At 48.6% G+C, this 21,024-nt stretch overlaps 2 protein-coding genes across 3 annotated transcripts in view; one reads left to right on the top strand and one right to left on the bottom strand.

Annotated features, from left to right (window-relative positions):
• The window catches only part of TTLL11 (tubulin tyrosine ligase like 11), a 308,449-nt gene that overhangs the window by 20,827 nt on the left and 266,598 nt on the right, over nt 1-21,024 (top strand).
• Nucleotides 8,743-17,444, bottom strand: LOC110256218. Of its 2 annotated transcripts, none has more exons than XM_021068344.1 (2): nt 15,410-17,444; nt 8,743-11,631 (listed from the first exon to the last, which is right to left on the bottom strand). In XM_021068344.1, exons 1-2 carry the CDS (start codon nt 16,424-16,426, stop codon nt 11,272-11,274), a joined length of 1,377 nt encoding a protein of 458 aa, XP_020924003.1. In that variant the 5' UTR covers nt 16,427-17,444; the 3' UTR covers nt 8,743-11,271. The 2 variants fall into 2 exon arrangements, 1 of the variants encoding a protein (XP_020924003.1); XR_002337476.1 differs by having other exon boundaries at nt 9,366-12,070; nt 12,905-17,444.

The following is a 21,024-nucleotide window of genomic DNA, read 5'->3' as shown; positions in this document are numbered from 1 at the left end:
ATTCCCAGTTTAAATCAACAAGTGCTTTTATTATGATAATATGTAAACATTAGAACTAATACTTGTTGTCGGCTCAGACCTGTGGTGCCTGCAGGATAGGCAAGTGTCTCGGTCTTCGTACTGCCAGGAAGCTCCATAGCCCCATAGCCACCGACGGGGCCAGAAGTGGCACGATAAATACAAGAAAGCCCATTTGGGCACAGCCCTGAAGGCCAACCCTTTTGGAGGCTCTTCTCATGCCAAGGAAATCGTGCTTGAAAAAGTAGGGGTTGAAGCCAAACAGCCAAATTCTGCCATCAGGAAGTGTGTCAGGTTCTGCTAATCAAGAATGGGGAAAAAATTTCAGCCTTTGTACCCAATGATGGTTGTTTGAACTTCATTGAGGAAAATGATGTCGGTCTGGTTGCTGGATTTGGTTGCAAAGGTCATGCTGTTGATGACATTCCCGGAGTCTGCTTTAAGGTTGTCCAAGTAGCCAGCGTCTCTCTTTTGGCCTTATACAAAGGCAAGGAGGACCGACCAAGATCATAAGTTTTGATGGTAAAAGCAGGATAGTAATAAATTTTCATACGCCAAAAAAAAGAACTAATACTGGTTATCATCAATAATCCATTTGTTGTAGAGTCAAAAATATCATTATAAAATATGGAAAGTGCTCCAACTATTACAGATGACTGCATGTGGACAGGATCACTGCACCCCGTGTGTGACCTAAAAAGCCACATGTGGTGGCCTCGGGGGACCCAGCCTTGGGGCCGCAGACATAACTGATGATTCCAGTGCGAGATTCTAAGAGTTCTACTAGAATTATGCACACAATGTGCTGGAAGACAGAGGGAGGCCGGACGAGGGCAACCGGAGGTACTGGCAAAAGGCTGGTGTGTGGGAGAGGCAGTCAGGTGAGTAAGGTGTGTGGTTTTGCCTGTTCGAAGCCTCTCAGCCTTTCTTTCTGAGTTCCTGCTACTTTCTGGATACGTGAGTTAGCTGAGTTCCCGATTGGTGAGTTGTTTCACTTTTTAGACGAACGCTGCTGATCTTCTCTCCTCCTGCCTACGTCTTCTGTGTTCATGTCTCTGCTCGCATAGCATGCATTGCTTTCTTTTGTGGCTGGTTAAATTTTCTTTCTTTCCCACCCGATTTTAAGTTCAACTGGCGCAAGGGCCATATCTGCCTTGTTTGTTACTGGGTCCTCACACTCCAGTGCACAATGCCTGGAATGCTGTGTAAAAAGCTTTTGATAGCTGTTGGTTGAAGTGATTTTTTTTCATTCACTCCTCAAACATTTCTTGAACCCTTATTTCATGCCATGGACGCCACTGAGCCCTGGACGCCACTGAGCACTGGGCGGTCAAAGAAACGACTCCTTCAGGTCCTTCCCATCAGGGAGCTTGCTCTTTGGTTACTACAATCCAGTGGGGGAGAAGTAGTGTTGGGGGGGGTACAGCTGACTCAGCTTCAGGGCTCGGCGAGGGCCTCTCAGAGCAGGGGCCTCTGAGCTGTGTCTGGAAGGAAGAGAGGGGCGAGCAAGGTTTTGAGGGGCGGAGGCAGGACAAGTATTCAGACAGGGCTCAGCAGGCACAGTGGCATGGTGGCAAGCCAGAGCACAGGGAACTGGGGGATGCAAACGTTTTACTCCATCTGAAAACAGGATTTGAGAAGGGGAGAGTGAGGGATGCTGTGACCTGAGAGGTAGGCAGGAGCAGGGTGGTAGGACCTTATTAACAGGTTTGAATAGTACACTGAGAGCTGGGGAGCCACCGCAAGGATGTAAACAGGTATGTGTGTGTGTGTGTGTGAGAGAGAGAGAGAGAGAGACAAAAGCCACATTTGTATGTTAGAGCCCCCTGCAGTGTGTGGACAGTGTATTTAGAGGGGTGAACTGGAAGTAGGGAAAACCCCCCCTGAGGGCAGGGAGAGGTGCCTCCAGGTCAAGTCCAGCTTCTGGCGAGTGGCTGGGCAGGGTCAGCGCTGAGATGGCACTTTGTGAGGGGATGGCAGGGTAGGCGCATTAGCCCTCTCTGCAGAGTGACAACGGAAGTGCCTCTGTGCTTTACTGGGCCTCCCACCAGCCCCCTAAGGCGAGTCGGGTCTCTGTCCTTAGCCCCATTTTACAGATGAGGCAGCTAAGGCTGGACTGAGACCCATGCCCAGGCCTTTGTGGATGCCAAGGCGCTCTCCTGTCCCCAGGACACAGGGCTGGGTGGGTGGCAGTGCGGGAAGAGGTGGCTTCTCCCCAGGGACTGCTATCCTTCAGAGCGGGGCAGGGCCTCAGGCTGCCAGCCACCATCTGCTGTGTCCCCCTTAGAGCAACAGTGCCCTTCCCTGAGCCCCTGAGGTGGAGACGGAGGCCCAGGAGGCAGCGGTCTTCACCAAAGCAGCGGGGGCAGATTCTGATCCTTGTGGCCTCGGTCTCACGCTGCTGTTTAATAAAGGCCTCATGGCTTGATGGGCCATTAGGTAACCAATGATGTGTTTCAACCCCACTGAGGAGGAAGATGCAGAGTTGAACCAAATTCAGACCACGTCGAGATGAAGGAAGAAGAGAGGTTCTTCCCAAGTATCACTCTCCTCCTGCGGAGGGAGGGGAGGGTGCTGGTTAGAAGCTTCTGTATCAGTTTTCTTAGTACCTGCAGCAGTGCCCAGTGGAGACGGTGCTGTGCCCTTTGCAGGTGAGGAAGTGGATGCCGGGGACATGGCCACTTGGGTGGTGCTGGGATTAGCCCTGGTCTGACCTCGCGGTGCCCGCTCCTTCCACTGCACCCTGAGCCTCCAGGGCAGCCTTCTCTCCACCAGACGAGCAAGAATCTGTTTTTGAGCCAAGGACAAATAGTGTGGAGGTCAGCAGTCATGCACACCTGCACTGCGCCAAGCAGGAGCTCTTCTGTTTGCCCCTGGCCCTGGCACATGCGACTGAGGGAGGCTGGCGGGTCCTTGCCATGGGAGCTGGGTGTCGCTGGCCTTTCCATCACCCTCTCACTGCTCTCCCTTTCTTCTGTCCCTCCTTCTCTGCTATAGTGTCTGCCCTCCCGGAAGATAGTTCTGGATCCCTCCTGAGACCTTTGTGGATTAGTTCAGAGCAAGTCTGTGGAGGATTTGTTGTGGTTCCTCCTCGCATTTAAATGGGTGACATCATGTGCAAGAGACGGAGGCGTGGGGCGCCTCTGGTGGGGCAACAGGCCGTGGGGTCGGCCTGCTCATGATTCTCATCCCCACTCACATCCTGGCAAAGGATCCAAGGCCCTTAGAATCGCCCTCTGCTCCCCGGCCAGCCTCCACCCCCCTAGGCCTTTTCTCCCCCTGATCTCTTGGCCTGGAAGTGCTTTGGTTGTCCCTGCCCCCTCCCCACTCCCCGCCCACTGGACTTGGAGCCCCACTTCAATATCCAGTCAATTACGAGCCCCACCACGAAGTCTCACCCTCCCTGCAGAAGTGGCCGCTGCTTCCGTGTCCTCAGGAGAACAGAGGACCCTCTGGACATATGGATGTTCATGTGGATCCTGACTTGTTTGTGGTGCTGAACGCTGAGCATTGGAGGACAGAGGTAGTGGTTGTGTGTGTGTGTGTTTTCTCCGCCTGGAAGAATACGAGCGTGTGTGCCAGTGCCAGCCTCAGTGGCAGAGGGGTAGAGACACAGACGTGAGGGAGTGAATCAGTCTCTTCTCTGTCTTGTTTCTGTCCTTCTGGCTCTTGGCAGGAAAGGCTGCTTTTATCTGGAGGTCATGTTGCTGGGCTTTCTCTGGGGTTGTCCAGTAGGGGGCTCTTGCCAACCTTTCCTGGGAAAAGACTGTCCCCTGCCCTGTCCCAACCCACCCTTCCTTTCCCCAGCCCCCCCTTCTGTCCTGACACCAGTGAAAACTTATCATATGTCCTTTGCTCTGCACTGTCTCTGGCTTTGACTCAAATACTTGACCGTGGGGGGCCAGGGGTTCTTCACTGCACAGGTAGGTTCTGTCCCCGTGGTCAGTGTATTCCTATCCCCTAGATCAGTGCCTGATGTTTGGAGGTGCTCGGTGATGGCTGTGAACACAAAGCAATCTCGGAGCCTAAAGCATTTGGCTTGGTCTTGGTCTTGACTTTCTTTATTCACTGTGTGTATTTGTCAGACTAGGCTGAGATGCTGTAACAAGCAGCCCCAGATACATGGGTGCTCGAGATAATGGCACCCTAGGCCTTGCCCTTATGACACCTGGTAGAGTTATTCAGTTTGGTAGGGTGACACTGAGGGCCTCATGGTTCTCCCACCTGTGGCCCTGCTGCCCCGTGGGGTCTCTGCATCTTCACCAGCCAGGTCATGGAAGAGGAAAGAGTGAGGGGGAGCACACAGGTCCCTTCTGCCCACGTCGCAGTCTCAGTGGGTGGAACTCGGGCACATGGTCACACTTAATCGTGGTCAAAGGAAACCAGGGTGCACAGTTGTGGGAGAAACAGATTTTCTTCAGGAATTCTTGCATTAGGGGAAAAGAGACCTCAGTACACAACCGGGTTCCGTCCCACATACATTTAGGACAAGTGGGGATTGGTAGCCAAGGAGAAAGATGGGGGGCCCTGGCTCAACCAATTTGATGGGATTCTTGCCGAAGGCAGGCCGGGTGATTGGATACCAAGATCGGGGATGAAGAATTTGATTGGCTATTGAGAGGGATCAGATATCGAGGGTGGGCATTCTTGCTAAACTGACTTTAGCAGGATTCTTGCTAGAACTGGGCCATGCATAGAAGAACATGGGAGCCCAGAGGTCAAGGCCTAGTTGGGAAGATGAAAGTTTGGTCAAGGAGAGTCTGTCACTGCCAGGGAGACTGGGAAATGTCTAGACTTGTGTCCGGGAAGAGGAGGAACTGGATTTCAGTGAGCATCCTACAGTCTCTGCCACTGTGCAGTGTAGGGAAAAGGATGTGGGCTTTGTCAAAACCAGGTTGAAATCCAGTTCTGGTCTTTGCTAGCAGCGTTATTGAACTCATCCAAACTTTGATCCTTAGTTTCCTTAGCCGAGTAATGGGGGAGAGTAACCCCACCTTAGAGGAAGATTTAGGGAGAATGAAAGGAAAGCCCCAAATGGTACAAACGGGCGTCCGAAACACTGTGACTGTTATAACTCTGGTCATTATCATCTTTACTATTACCATGTATCTCAATTTCATTGGTTGACTAGAAATTTAATGATATACGGAGTTCCCGTCGTGGTGCAGTGGTTAACGAACCCGACTAAGAACCATGAGGTTGCGGGTTCGGTCCCTGCCCTTGCTCAGTGGGTTAACGATCCGGCGTTGCCGTGAGCTGTGGTGTAGGTTGCAGACTTGGCTCGGATCCCGCGTTGCTGTGGCTCTGGCGTAGGCTGGCGGCTACAGCTCCGATTCGACCCCTAGCCTGGGAACCTCCATATGCTGCAGGAGCGGCCCAAAGAAATAGCAAAAAAAAAAAAAAAAAAAAAAAGAAATTTAATGATATGCACATGACAAAAAATCTGCATAGGGTAAATGTATAACCACAAAAAAATACGTCTTTCCCCCATCACACTTTTATTTCCCTTTCTCAAAAGCAGCTGCCATTCGCAGTTTCTTGATGTATGAATAACTTTTTAAAAATTTCCCTGATGCTTTCATATGATACCCTCTATTCTGTACCTTTTATTTAACAATATATTAGCTAATGCTTCCTATCAGTATGTATTGATTCGCTGAATCATTTTTTCAGTGGCCGCATAACAGCTTGTCCCTTGTGGTATGTCTTTAACTTTGTGCCCCACTGACATTGAACTCTTTTCGGGGCATTGCCACTCTTTGAAGCGGCCATGGCCATATCCATGTATATATGTCTCTGTGCACTTGGTGAGAACATCTGTAGGATGAAAATCTGGGATCCATACCATGCATTTAGTTCTCTTCAAAAATGGGGTTTAAAATTTGGAGTGTTTTTCACTCTAGTAACTGAGGCAGAAAGGATTAGGAATTAAAGACTTGGCTTGTCATAAGAAGGTGCGATTAAAAAGTATGTTGTTTCTTTATTTTTAAAAACTTCTTTAGGAGTTCCTGTTGTGGCACAGGGGAAACGAATCCGACTAGGAACCGTGAGGTTGCGGTTTTGATCCCTGGCCTTGCTCAGTGGGTTAAGGATCCGGCGGTGACATGAGGTGTGGTGTAGGCTGCAGACATGGCTCGGATCCTGCATTGCTGGGGCTGTGGTACAGGCTGGCAGCTGTAGTTCTGATTTGACCCCTAGCCTGGGAACTTCCATAGGCCACAGGTGTGGCCCTAAAAAGCAAAAAAACAAAACAAAACAAAACAAAAACAACTTTGCTAATACAGGCCCTCGTTCTCTCTTCCTGTGTTGCCTTGGATTCCAGACTTGGCAGCAGGAATATTTGGCAGATTTATAAACTGGTGCAAATGGGCTCCTAGCTTCAGAATGTGTTTTCCCACATAAACAAATTATCAACCAGCTTTATGAACCCTGCAACAGTTTAAAAAGTTGGAAAACAAAGTCCACTTTGGTTTTTGTTTGTTTGTTTTTGTGGCTGATTAGCAAACACCGTGGAGTGCTTTCTCTGTGTTAGAGACTTTATAGATGGTCTCATTTAATTCTCTCTCAAAATTTTTATTGAGTATAGTTGATTTACAGCATTGCGTCAATTTCTGCTGTCCCGCATAGTGGCCCGTCATACATATATTACATTCTTTTTCTTGTATCATCTGCCACATTTAATTCTTCTACACCTTTGAGGTGAAGAATATCATCTCTGTTTTCCAGCAAAGAAAGGGATAGATTCACAGCTTCAGTGACTTGCCCAAGGTTACGCAAGACCAATTGACCTCACAGCCTGCTGACTAAACCACTCGCAGGGCCTCTCTCCTTCTTCATCAGGGAATTCAGAACTTGCCAGCATGTCAAATAAGTTTTACTCCTTGCATAAACAGCTGCTGCTTAGCAGTGCCTCTTAACGTTGCCGTGGCCTTGCTGAGCTTAGGAGAGAGAGAGGGTCTGTTATGGCCCCGAGCTTGGTGTCTGACGTGCTTAGAACTCGCCTCATTAATCCAGCAGCTCTTGGGGGATAGTCCAGGGTACACGGGCAGCTCTGCTGGTTTCCACCTTTGAATTGTCTCAATCCTAAGGCAGCAGTGCTCTCTGCATGACCTTGGGCTCAGGCTCTGTGATTTGTGTCCCCTCCTGGGATCCTCCCCACACCCTTTCTCCAGCTTCTCTTCCTACTGTGCTTTCTGTCTCTTAGCAAAGGAAGGTCGCTGACAGCACATTGTAAATTGTACAGCATTATTATTACTAATGACCCACAGCCCCCATCACCACCGCTCTGCTCCCCTAGTTCTCCAGCCTCTAAGCTGGTGTCACCACGCCCTGAAGTCTGCCCTTGTTTTTGGAACCTGGGTTCAATTCTTCCAGCTCCCAGGGAATCTATTGGCTATGAACAAAATTAGCATATAAAGCTCTCTCCCGGAGTTCCCGTTGTGGCTCAGCGGTAAAGAACCTGACTAGTATCCATGAGGATGTGGGCTCGATCCCTGGCCCCACTCAGTGGGTTAAGGATATGGTGTTGCCGTGAGCTTCGGAGTAGGTTGCAGACGCGGCTCGGATCTGGCCTTGCTGTGACTGTGGTGTAGGCCAGCAGCTGTAGCTCCAATTGGACCTCTAGCCTGGGAACCTCCATGTGCTGTGGGTGCGGCCCTAAAAGGCAAAACAAAAACAAAAACAAAAACAAAAACCTCCCTCCCACCACGTTTTCAAACATCATATCCAGAGAACCACATTATAATTCAACATTGGGAAGGCCTTTTTTTTCCACAACATAGCTCAGAATTAGTGCTTTGTGCCTGTGAATCGCTTTTTAAAAAATTATTATTAATTTAATGTCTTTTTATTAACTGTTGTTTCCCTGTTAGCACCATCCTTCTCTTTTGGGGCCATAAGTTCACCCTGGTTTTATTATTTATTAACAAACACTTGTTAAGGGGCCGATTGAGTCAGACCACGGCCTCCATCATCTCACATACTCCTCAGAATAACTCTGCGGGGGGTGGGGTGGGGGGCGGGGTGAATTATTAGCCCCCTTTGCAGTTGAGTAAAATGAGGCTCAGAGAGGTCCATTAACTTGTCCATGTTTCATCCAGTAAGTGGTAGGTCTGGGATTTGAACCCAAGTGTTTGGATTCTAAATCCATAACCTCTCCCAGATGAAAGCCAACACTTGCAGTCTCTTATTAACTTACTGCTTCAGTTACTCTACTCAACTCCTTAATTAGTGATGACGCCAGACTAGCAGCATGTTACTGAGCCTTCCAGTGTGGGAATGGGTCTGGTGTTGACAGCAGTCACAAAATCTGTACCGAGAAGACGTTGCTTAAGTCCAGAACGAGAGACGGTAAAAATCCGCAGAAAATCTGCAAGAGAAGGGGACCAGGGGACCATTTTTATTTGACTGGCTGACTGATTGATCTCTAGAGGGCTTTAATTTCCTTTTTGCCCATCTCTTTTCTTCTTGAATGGCTGCATTACTTCAAGGAGCACCAACCCGTTCTTAAAAATATCTAGGACATTGCTGTTAAGTCAGCTCCCAGTGTCTTGGGTTTTAGGTTTTAACACAGCGTATTCCAAACTTGTCTGAGCATGAGAAGCACCTGGGGCATTTGTTAAACTTTGATTTCCCAGTAGGGGTAGTGAAAGGCCAGTCGAGTTAAAATCCCTCTCGTCCTGACTCGGAAGAGGCGACACCCCAAATCACTCACGAGAAGCGGTCTTGATGCAAACAGCAAGAGGATTTTTATTCCGAGCGCGCTGGGGCCCACAGTCGTACGCCACGCAGGGGTAGAGGACTGCGGCCCCGAGTGTGGAGTCGGGACAGCTTTTATGGGGTTCACAACAAAGCCCGCGCTTTTACAAACTAATCATTTTTAAAATATCGCAAACCAGTCAATTCAAAACTTCGAGAGCCCGCGCTTTGTGGACCAATTAATTTTAAGTTGTTCTGGAGTTACATGTTTGTGCCTGTCTCTGGGTGGGGGAGACATATTGTCACCAAGATATATTTATCAGGATTTTCAACATTTTGTGGCACGCCCGATCTTACTGGGGTCCGTTAGGCAATTGACTTCTCCTCTTTTTATCTTATGCAAGCAGGTTTACAGAAGCCAAACAAGCAGTTAGGAGCAGTTTCAAGAAGTTTCAAGCATAGAGGCACATACTCAGGGGCCTGTTTTTCCCCTTCCACAAAGTTTTGTACAGAGCAGAAAGCAAGCCCTAAAACAGCAAAAAGTATGATCTTTTACCTATAGGGAACAGGGTCTGGAATTCGAGGGCATTTAGAGCTTCTTATTAACTTCCTGGGTTCTGGGAGAGTCAGGTTGCATTTTCATCCTTTCATTCCCCACTTCTTCTCTTGTTAATAGTTCTAATCTTAGAACTAGGAAGGCTAAAGGTCAGTTTCTCCTTAGCTTGGAAGGCCTTGGTACTGCTGTCTAAGTACCATGATCCGAACTGCACTCACTTGTTCTCTAACAAAGGCAACAAACCGATTAATTAAGCAAGGCCCAACTGTAAGCAACAGGAGCAGTATTACTAGGGGTCCTGTTAGAGCAGAAAGCAGGGTGGTCACCCATGGGGACTTGTTGAACCATCCCTCAAACCATCCTTGGCCAGCCTCTTTTTCTTTGTGACGTTTTTCTAACCTTTCTCTGAGCTTGCTCATGGAGTCCCTGATAGCTCCTGAATGATCCACATAAAAGCAGCATTCCTCTTTTAAGGCTACACATAACCCTCCTTCTTTTAGAAATAACAGATCTAACCCCTTCTGTTCTGTAGAACCACTTCAGATAAGGAGGTTAGGGATTCCTCCAGGTTACTGACAGATTTTTCTAGGGCTTGGAGATCTTCCGTTACAATTCGATGTAGGTTACTAAGTCCTTTCTCCAGCTGTTGCGGTCCTGTGATTAGGGCAGCCGTTCCTGTTCCCACGCCTGCAGCCATTCCCAATCCGAGCATTACAGCTAGTGTCAGGGATATGGGCTCTCTTTTTGGCCGATTATATCTATAGTCATATTCATCAAGGACTGCTTTTTCGGGATAGTAGTACACCCGGGGGACAATTTGGACCATAACGCAAAAGTCTTTAGTTTGGTTGAAAACCAAGGTGGAAACACAAGGGGTTAATCCAGTATTACATGCCCACCACCTGTCATAACCAGGTACCAGATACTGACTCTCAGAGGTTCGATTAAAGGCTTCAGTGTGGTTACAAAGGTGTTGGTGGGATGGGGGAACCATCCCTATGCAGGTGCCTTTTCCAGAAACCTCAGTAAGGGTAAGCTTATTTTGGGATCCCCATGTACATTGGTCTCTATGTTCCTTTGTCACATTGAATTTCCCTCCTCTAGCCATTCCCTCATAGTAAGGTGGGCCCGAAGCTAAGCAAAGCCAACAAGAAGAGGTAGCCTCTGGAGTCGTGGAGTTAAGAGCTTGAAAAGCTCCCTGGATGAGGTTAAAAAGTTTCGCCCCTGTTTTAATAGTGATGTTAGGCTCAGTGGGGACTGATCCAGAGGTTGTATTGTAATCAGAGGGGTTAGGAGATGGCCTCTGTTCTTGGATTGGAGGTCCTTGTTCGGCCAAACCCTTATTTGGTCCTATAGCAACCGGAGGTTCCATCTGAGTTTCTATTCTGAGGCGAATAGTCAGAACAGATCCTTTCTTTCTCCCAGAGCCTCCATAGTACACTATTCCCCAAGACATACCATTTACCCACTTTTGAATATTTTCTTGTTTTCCTTTTTCAGTGAAACTTATTTTTAAGTAATCTAGGTCTAACGAATGACAGCTTATTTGCTTATTTCGTACATCTTTTTGTACCCGCTGTTGCCAATCTTTCCATCTCCCATGGCCATAATTAAATTGATTATAACTGGTAGGATTGTTAACAAAAGAGTAACTTACTCTGTCTTGCTGAGAGACTGGCCATTTCCAATTCCCATCATTAGAAGTTACGCAGCTCCATTGCTTGCAAAAGAAATCCTGAGGATTTCCACAATATTCTTCATTATTTGGGGGTCCTGGGCAAACGTAAAACCCGTAAGCACGGAGTACATCGGGGGGTGTGGCCTGGTCATTGAGACCAGGGATTACTGATCGAAGGCAGACATATAATTCAGGCCACCAGGTCCCCAAGGGAGCCTCCCCTTGAGTGCTGTTAATATTAATACCTGTACCGGAGTCAGTAAGTAACCAGGTGAGAGATAAGGGTTTATGGGAGTTCGGGCTGTCCACAAGGCGTTTACCATTAACTTGAGGAGTTATTGACAGAGTAAGGAACCACGCGATGGAGGCGAAGCTTAAGGGGATTTTCAGTCTTTTCGGCTTTCCACCCCGAATCGGGAGGTGGCGCCGGCTTAACGTGGGATGCATGGATCCAGGTGGGGATTCCTTCGACTTTCACAGCCGTTGGTGTGGTCAAAAGTACGAGATAAGGTCCCTTCCACCGAGTCTCGAGGTTTCCTGCACGGTGGCGTCTAACATAGACTGAATCTCCAACTTGGAAGCGATGTGGAACTTGCAAGTCTCCTCCTGAGTAGGCCTCCCGGAGCTGCTTCCACGCTCGCTGCCTCACCCACTCGAGCGCCTTGAGCCTAGAGAACAAAGGCTGGGAAAGCAGCACATCAGCACTATGTGCAAAGGCAATTTCTGCCAACGGGGGGGTCCCCCGTAGAGCAATTCATAGGGGGTCAGCCCAAACTGTCCAGGGGTGTTCCTCACCCTAAAAAGCACAAAGGGCAGGAGAGCTATCCAATCATTAATGCCAGTCTCTGTGGTCAATTTGGTAAGGGTCTCTTTAATGGTTCTATTCATCCTCTCTACCTGTCCTGAGCTTTGGGGTCTGTATGCACAATGCAGTTTCCAATCAATCCCCAATATCTTGGCCAGTCCCTGACTTACCTGGGCAACGAAAGCTGGACCATTGTCTGACCCTATTACCTTAGGTATTCCAAATCTTGGAAAAATTTCCTCCAGTATTTTCTTAGCCACCACGGTTGAAGTCTCTTTCTTAGTAGGATAAGCCTCTACCCATCCTGAAAAGGTGTCTACAAAAACCAATAGATATTTGTTTCCGTATTTAGCCGGCTTTACCTCAGTGAAGTCCACTTCCCAGTGAGCGCCTGGGTGGCTTCCCCTTAGTCTCTTTCCTGGAGGTATTCTGGAAGGATTAGCATTAACCAGCTGGCAGGGCACACAATGTTTGACCACCGAGTCAGCCACTCCTGGTAGCCTCAGAACATGATAAGGGGATGTTCTGACCAACTGCTGCAGGTGTTTAGTTCCTAGGTGGGTTAGACGATGTATCTGTTGGACATATTCTAACCCTTCTTTGTGGGGCAGGATTTCCTTCCCATCTGAGGTATAGCAGGTCCCCTCCGGAGTTTCAGAGAACTGGTCTATCTTTTTTATTTCTTGCCAGTCTTCTAGGGTGTACTGTCGTCCGGGTTCTGGGGCTTTGGGTGTTTCTATCATAGGCAGAAGGTTAACACCCTGGGCTGCCTGCTTGGCAACCCGGTCAGCCATCTGGTTCCCTCTGGATATGGGATCTTTGGCTTTCTGATGTCCAGGACAGTGTATAATAGCTAGCCTTTTTGGCAAATGTAAGGCTTCTAATAGGCTTAGAATTTCCTCTTTGTTCTTTATTTCCCTCCCTGCTGAGGTAAGCAACCCCCTTTGCTTATAGATGGCCCCGTGTACGTGTGCAGTCGCAAAGGCATACCTGCTGTCTGTATAAATGTTTATGGATTTCCCTTCGGCCAGCCGCAAAGCTTGCGTGAGGGCCATGAGCTCAGCCTTTTGTGCTGAAGTTCCTTCCGGCAGGCTGCTGGCCCAGATCGTGCGGGTCCCGTCCACCACCGCCGCCCCAGCCATCCTCTTACCTTCCACCACATAGCTGCTTCCGTCAGTGAACCAGGTTAACATTTCTCCAGTCAGCGGTATGTCTGTAAGGTCCTTGCGGACCCCAGTCTCCTCAATCAATAGTTGATGGCAATCATGAGTCACTGGTTCATCAGTCTCTTCAGGCAGAAGAGTGGCAGGGTTGAGAGCGGCTGGTGGAGCGAACGTGACCCTCTCTGTGAGAAGCAGGCTTTGATAGTGGGTCATGCGGGCGTTGGTCATCCATCGGTCTGGGGGCTGCCGAACGATGTTCTCCAACGCATGGGGGCTATTACAGTTATATTCTGTCCCAAAGTCAATTTGTCAGCGTCCTTGACCAGTATGGCCACAGCTGCGATAGCCTTCAGGCATATGGGCCAACCACTGGCTACAGGATCGAGCTTCTTTGACAGGTAGGCAACAGGTCTCCTCCATGGTCCTAGAGTTTGGGTTAAAACTCCCCGGGCTACTCCCTTACGCTCATCCACATAAAGGGTAAAGGGTTTAGTCACGTCAGGGAGGGCCAGAGCAGGTGCGCTCAGCAGGGCCTTTTTGATAGCATCAAATGCCTTCTGGTGCTCAGGAGCCCAGGAGAATTCCCCTTTTTCTTTGGTTAGTGGGTAGAGTGGGGCTGCTAAGGTCGCAAACCCCGGGATCCACAGTCTGCAAAATCCAGCTGTCCCCAAAAACTCTCTCACTTGTTTGGCTGTGGTTGGGGCCGGTATCTGGACTACAGTTCTCTTCCGTGCCTCCGTCAGCCATCGCTGCCCGCCCCGCAAACTGTACCCCAAGTATGTTACCTCTCTCCTGCAAATCTGGGCCTTCTTAGCGGAGGCTCTGTAGCCTAGGTCAGACAATTCCAGCAGTAGTGCCTTCGTACCTTCTAAGCAGTCCTGTTTGGTGGCTCCCGCCAGAAGCAGGTCATCCACGTACTGGAGGAGGGTCACCTGGGGGTGTTGGATCCTGAAGTTGGCCAGGTCTCTGTGTAGGGCTTCGTCAAAGATGGTCGGGGAGTTTTTGAACCCTTGGGGCAGTCGAGTCCAAGTGAGCTGCCCGGTTCTTCCCGCACCTGGATCTCTCCATTCGAAGGCAAAAAGTGGTTGGCTAGTGGGATGTAGTCTCAGGCAGAAGAAGGCATCCTTTAAGTCCAATACTGTATACCAGCTCCGTTGGGGTGGGAGAGCACACAAGAGGTTATAAGGGTTCGGGACTGTTGGGTGTATATCCTGCACCCGTTTATTGACCTCTCTCAAGTCCTGTACTGGTCGATAGTCATTAGTCCCAGGCTTTCTAACCGGTAGCAGGGGAGTATTCCAGGGAGATTGGACAGGAACTAGGATGCCCTGTTGGATTAATCTTTGAACATGCGGCCGAATTCCTTCTCGAGCTTCTTTACTCAAGGGGTACTGTCTGACTGACACTGGTGCAGCACTGGCTTTCAGTTGAATAACCTGTGGGGGAACTTGCTTTGCCAAACCCATCCCTGCGGTTTCTGCCCAGGCTTGGGGAAACTGTTCCAACCAGAATTGTATATTTTGATCAGGCTTTACTAGGGGAGAATATAGTCGATATTCGTCATCTAATTGGAGGGTCAACACAGTGATAGGTTTGTTATTTGCAGACACTTCTGGTTTCCCTTGTTCAAAAGAAATTTGTGCTCCCATCTTGGTCAGTAAGTCTCTACCTAAGAGGGGTGCTGGGCACTCAGGTATGACCAGAAACGAGTGGGTTACCCGTCCCACTCCCAAGTCAACTGTTCTTCGGGTAGTCCATGGATATTGTTGTTGCCCTGTGGCACCCATCACCCAGGATTTTTTATCTTTTAGTTTTCCTAATGGCTGTAGTAGCACTGAATGTTTCGCTCCGGTATCAACCAGAAACTCAACTGGTTGCCCCTCCACCTTTAAAGTTACCCTGGGCTCGGGGAGGGGGTCCGAACCCCGTCTTCCCTAGTCTTTATCTTCTTCCAGAGCTAAGACCTTCAGTCCTTTGTTTCCCTTCTTGGGGCAGTCCCTTGCCCAGTGTCCTTTTTCTTTACAATATGCACATTGGTCCTTGTCGAGTGGGGTCCTATTGCCCAGGTTCCCTGACTGTCTAGGGCCTGACCTAATTTTCCTAAAATCTCTCTCTCTTTCCCTATTGCTTTTCCCTTCAACCACTGCAGCCAAGATCTTAGTCAAATTCTTCTCTTGCCGTTTATTACGTCTTTCCTCCCTTTCCTCTCTTTCTCTCTCTTTTCTTTGTTCCCTTTCTTCTTCTGTCTCCCTTTTGTAATACACTTTCTCTGCCTCCTTCACTAGATCATGTAACTCAGCCTCCTGTAACCCTTCCAGTCTCTGAAGCTTCTTTCTGATATCCAGGGCTGACTGTCCTATGAAGGCCAGAGCCACTGAGGCTTTCTGAGCCTCCGAGGTAGGATCAAAAGGGGTGAACCGCCTGAAGGCTTCCATGAGCCTCTCAAGAAAAACTGAGGGAGGTTCATTCGGTCCCTGCATCACCTCTCTTACCTTAGCCAAGTTAGTGGGCCGTCTTGAGGCGCCCCGGAGACCCGCCACCAGAGCCTGGCGATAGATTTTCAAGCTCTCCCTACCTTCAGCCGTGTTGTAGTCCCAACCGGGGCGAGTCAAGGGAAATCCCATGTCAATCTCATTTTGCAACTGCGTGGGTCGCCCGTCGGCCCCAGGAACATTTTTTCTAGCCTCTAACAGAATTCTCTCTCGCTCCTCGGTTGTGAAGAGTGTCTGCAGCAGCTGTTGACAATCATCCCAAGTAGGCTGGTGAGAGAACATAAGGGACTCCACCAACCCCGTGAGGCGTTGGGGATCCTCCGAGAAAGGGGGATGGTTAGTTTTCCAATTATAGAGATCTGCAGAAGAAAAGGGCCAATACTGGAGGGGCTGCAATTGGCCCCCCGGTATGGGAGGGCCGTACGTGCGCAGCGGTAATGTCGCGATCTCGTCTGTCCGCTCCGGGGTGGCGCCCCTCCGGCTCCGAGTCCCTGCAGCAGGTCCCTCCACCGCCGGAGCTCCAGGAGGGGCAGAGGGTCCCCTCGCAGCACCCTGTGCCGGATAAGGGGGTGGGGGAACAGATTGGGGTTCCGGCCAAGCCGGCGGCTCCTCAATCTCGGGGTAGATATGAGGAGAGGGCTTGACTTTTTCAGCCGAGTGTTTGTTTTTCTCTCCAAGAGCCAGAATTCGGGGACCTGGCTTTCTTGGCTTATTCAGCCAAGGTTTAACCCATGGCGGAGGATCCTCTGCCAAATCTTGCCACGTAAGGATATAGGGCTCCTGATCGGGATGAGAGCCGGGTCCAGTCTGAAAAATAATTGCTTTAACAGCCAGGATAATCTCAGAATTAAAGGTCCCCTCTGATGGCCATCCAACATCGAATGTCGGCCATTCAGAGACACAGAAAGTCTGCCAAGGTCCCTTCTTAACCTGAACTGACAAATTATGAGCCCTGGATTTAACTTCAGTCCAATGGTCGAGAGTCAAACTAAGAGGGGTCGTCACCGTCTGTCCCATATTAAAACTGTAGACAAGGACGCACAAGACAAAGACACACAAAACAGAAACCAACAGATCCAGACACACGCGACCCGTCCGCGTCTTCCACAAGCAGGCAAAAGAGTCGGACGGCCGCGGAGGGGGAAGCTTTCGCTTCAACAACAGAACTCGGTCCTCTGACCGACAGAAGGAGACCACCAGGCGTCCCTGGCTCTCCCCACCTCCCGGGGCGTCCCCCAGGGTGGCAGCCTGTGATCCTCCTAGCACGTCTGCTGATCACAGTCCCCCAGTCCTTACGGTCTGAGAGGACAGCTGCAAACCGAAAGCGCGCATCACCGAAAACAGACACTCAGAACAGAGACGCCAGCCGACACACACACTCACACGTTCCAAAGGGGATCCCTTTACCTCCAAGTCGGTTCTCGGGTGTGAGGGGTAGTCGCGGGTTTCCCGGCCAACGCACCAAACTGAAAGGCCAGTCGAGTTAAAATCCCTCTCGTCCTGACTCGGAAGAGGCGACACCCCAAATCACTCACGAGAAGCGGTCTTGATGCAAACAGCAAGAGGATTTTTATTCCGAGCGCGCTGGGGCCCACAGTCGTACGCCACGCAGGGGTAGAGGACTGCGGCCCCGAGTGTGGAGTCGGGACAGCTTTTATGGGGTTCACAACAAAGCCCGCGCTTTTACAAACTAATCATTTTTAAAATATCGCAAACCAGTCAATTCAAAACTTCGAGAGCCCGCGCTTTGTGGACCAATTAATTTTAAGTTGTTCTGGAGTTACATGTTTGTGCCTGTCTCTGGGTGGGGGAGACATATTGTCACCAAGATATATTTATCAGGATTTTCAACATTTTGTGGCACGCCCGATCTTACTGGGGTCCGTTAGGCAATTGACTTCTCCTCTTTTTATCTTATGCAAGCAGGTTTACAGAAGCCAAACAAGCAGTTAGGAGCAGTTTCAAGAAGTTTCAAGCATAGAGGCACATACTCAGGGGCCTGTTTTTCCCCTTCCACAAAGTTTTGTACAGAGCAGAAAGCAAGCCCTAAAACAGCAAAAAGTATGATCTTTTACCTATAGGGAACAGGGTCTGGAATTCGAGGGCATTTAGAGCTTCTTATTAACTTCCTGGGTTCTGGGAGAGTCAGGTTGCATTTTCATCCTTTCAGTAGGACCTGGGGAATCTTTATTTTTTTTTTTTAACAAGCCCCCTTGGGCCAATTCTGCGCAGCCGAGCTGGGGAAACACTGAGTAGCGTGGCTGGGAATTAGGTCCTCCTGGTGGGCTGTTCTCTTTCGATTTGGAGCACAGCCGGTCATTGGATTACAGTGGAAGGAACATGAGTTCTGGAGTCAGAAAGCACGGGACTCAAAACCCCAGTCTGCCCAATGATAAATTGTGCCATCTCGGGCCCATGACTGAACGTTTGCATCATGAGGTGTCTGCTGCCGTCTTCTCTGCCTAGAAACAGGAAATTGTTTCCCTTTCTCTCCCACCTCTTCTTGGCTCCTTTGTCCTCTTATGCTTCATCTCTCCAGTGCTTTCCCTGACGCCCCCACACTGGCTCACTCATAATTATTTTTGTAATCATTTTTAAGTGTCTGGCGTTCCCCACTAGACGCTGAGGTGCATGGCAGCAGGAGCCATAACTCTGTTTAGTCCTTGTGAATATTATGTTTAGTATTTATCATTTTAGCATCGTGACTCATGTTTGTTATGGCATGCCCAGCCCCTAGCGAAGCGTGGTGTGAGTGATCTCTAAGCTCCACTTCCCTCACCTGTAAAAATGGGCGAATACAGTCTCCCCTGGGGTATTGGGAGTGAGCATGAGAGCAGTTGGTAAACAGTAGGCATCTACTAAATGTTAGTTTTTGCCCTCCTTTGGAGCACCCACTCAGGAGTACTGGACGGAATAGAATGATTATAACCGAGGCATTAAAGCTGCTGGACACCTGATTCTAAACAGTTTTTAGTATTCTCATTCTTGAGGTTTTAGAATTTAGTCTTCTTTCCTCTCCAAGTCCAAAGACTCTTACACCAGACTTTAAACTTTGTTCTGGTGACCCGGTGAGGTCTCTAATAGTTTTACCTGATTTCCTGTGGGTAGCGTATCTTGAAGCTTTCTTTATTCAGTTCAGTGCCGAGAATGAAAATGGTATAATTGTAGATTGAATTGAATTGAATATTTTAAAAAGATCATGGGTATTAGAATGGGTTTCAAAGGTAGTTTTGTGGAATCTCTTTTCCTGGGATTCTTTAGAAGAAAGTAAGAACAATGACTTGTGAAGATTTCTTCTAATCCTTTGCCTGTGAAACCCAGGCTGACATTATTAGGTGAACCAAAGCCAGGATTTTATTCCCTTCCTTACCAGCTAGGAATAGTTTTCAGATGTATGACTACCTTTCAGGTTTAAAGTACACTGAGAAGGGCTTGCTATTAATAGGCCCTTCCTCCCACACCGTGGCAGATGGAAGCTGCCCCAGTGCTAGGATGACCAACTGTCCCAGTTTGCCTGGGACTGAGAGGGCTCCAGGGGTGCTGGACTTTCAGTTTTAAAATCAGCACAGTCCTGGGAAAACTGGGATGAATTCATTGGTTGGCTGCCTGCGTCCTGTGCTGCAGGTCAACGGGAGATCTTGAAAGAGGGGCATATAAAACACAAGAGACTCTTCTACATTTTAAAAGTGGGGGACCAGGAGGCACTCTGTTTCCCTGAGCAAAGGCCCCTAGGCTTTAGCCCACAGGACTTTTATTAGGGAAAGTGAGTTACTTTAGGTTAGTGAGCAAAAGCAGGCACAGGGAGTGTCAAAGCTATCTCTTGGTGAGATTTAGGGAGACTACTAGCAATAAAAGTCACAGGTGTATACACCTAGGATATAGTGCAGTTGCCTAAAGAATGACATAGTTAATGTATAAGCCCCTTATTTTATTTTGACAGGAGCCCCTGCACTTTAGAACTCTGCATGGGCAGACATCTGGCTTTCGCCATCACAAGCGTTCCTTGGCTTATCGTGCTTTTGCACGTACCAAGTTTGCTTTCTGCAGAGTTCAGCAGTTTAGTGGTCTCCAACAGTTGGCAATCCTACTCAGTGCAGAGGAGCTTGTTGAAGGAATCAGAGTTAAAGTAGGCATTAGCCTGCTTTCCTGTTGTTTTTTTTAAAAAAAAATATAGGAGCAGGAGTTCCCGTTGTGGCACAACGGAAATGAATCCGACTAATATCCACGAGGACGTGGGTTTGATCTCTGGCCTCGATCAGTGGGTTAAGAATCTGGCCTTGCCATGAGGTGTGGCATAGGTTGCAGACTCGGCTCAGATTCCGAGTTGCTGTGGCTGTGGTGTAGGCCGGCAGCTGCAGCTCCGATTCAACCCGTAGCCTGGGAACTTCCTTATGTCATGGGCGTGGCCCTAAAAATCAAAACAGAGGGAGCTACAAGAAGTTGAAACTGCCTTTAAAATTTTTTTTTGAAAGATATATATTTTTTTCCTTTTTTGGCCAACCTGTGGCATAGGGAGTTCCTGGGCCAGGGATCAGATCCAAGTCATAGCTGCGACCTAAACTGCAGCTGTGGCAACACCAGCCAGATTCTTAACCCACTGTACCAGGCTGGGGATTGAACCTGTGTCCCAGTGCTGCCAAAATGACACTGATCCCTTTGTACCACAGTAGGAGTTCCTGTGAAAATTTTTGAAATTTTACTTTTAAAGCCAGTAAACTAGATATAGGTCATCTTAAACAATATTAACATTATATAATATTATTAATAAAAATATTAATAATTTAAAAACGCAATGACAGTCATTTACAAACAAATGATATTGTATTATAAAACTCAGCCCTGTATTTTCTGTACCTAAGTGGCTACAGCTTGAATGGCTATCATATTCTAGTGTTAATCATTTTCACTGATATTGTGTGAATAGTTCATCTTTGAAGCACTTTTTCTAGTTAAACATCAAGAGTCAAACTGATAATTATCATTGATGAATCTTGAAAATAGGTCAGTTTTAAGTTTTAAATCTTGTATTTCCTTGCTCACTGTTTCCTATAAATTACCCATCTTTGCCTCCAGTTTATTTCAGTGTCTTGCATCATCTTCAGCATTATCAATCTAAAGTCTTTTTCCTGGAGGCTGATAATCTCCAGATCACTTAGCTGTTTTTCTGGGGTTTTTTCTTTCTCCCTTATCTGAGGTATAGTTCTCTGCCTTTTCATTTTTATAGGTTTTTGGTGTAGTGTCCTTTTTGCAGACAATAGAGTTGTAGCCTCTCTTACTTCTGGTGTCTGCCCCCCTTGTGGCTTGGGGGGCTTGTTGTAGGCTTCCTGATGGGAGGTACTGGTGCCCACCCACTGGTAGGTGGGGCTGATTCCTATCCCTCTGATGGGTGGGGCTTTGTCTCTGGGTGAGATTAAAAGTGGCTGTGTGCCTGGGGGGGTCTTTAGGCAGCCTGTTTACTGGTGGGTGGGGCTGTGATCCCACCTGGATCGTTGTTTGGCCTGGAGCTTCTCAGCCCGGTTGGATGGGGCCGGATTTTCCCAAAATGGCCACCTCCAGAGAAACACGCTGATGAATATTCTGGAGAGCTTTGCCTCCAATGTCCTTCCCCCACAACG

This window comes from Sus scrofa, chromosome 1 (assembly GCF_000003025.6).
Source record: "Sus scrofa isolate TJ Tabasco breed Duroc chromosome 1, Sscrofa11.1, whole genome shotgun sequence".
NCBI lineage: Eukaryota > Metazoa > Chordata > Mammalia > Artiodactyla > Suidae > Sus > Sus scrofa.
Note: the sequence above shows the minus strand (reverse complement) of the source record. Positions and strands in the feature narration are given on the sequence as shown.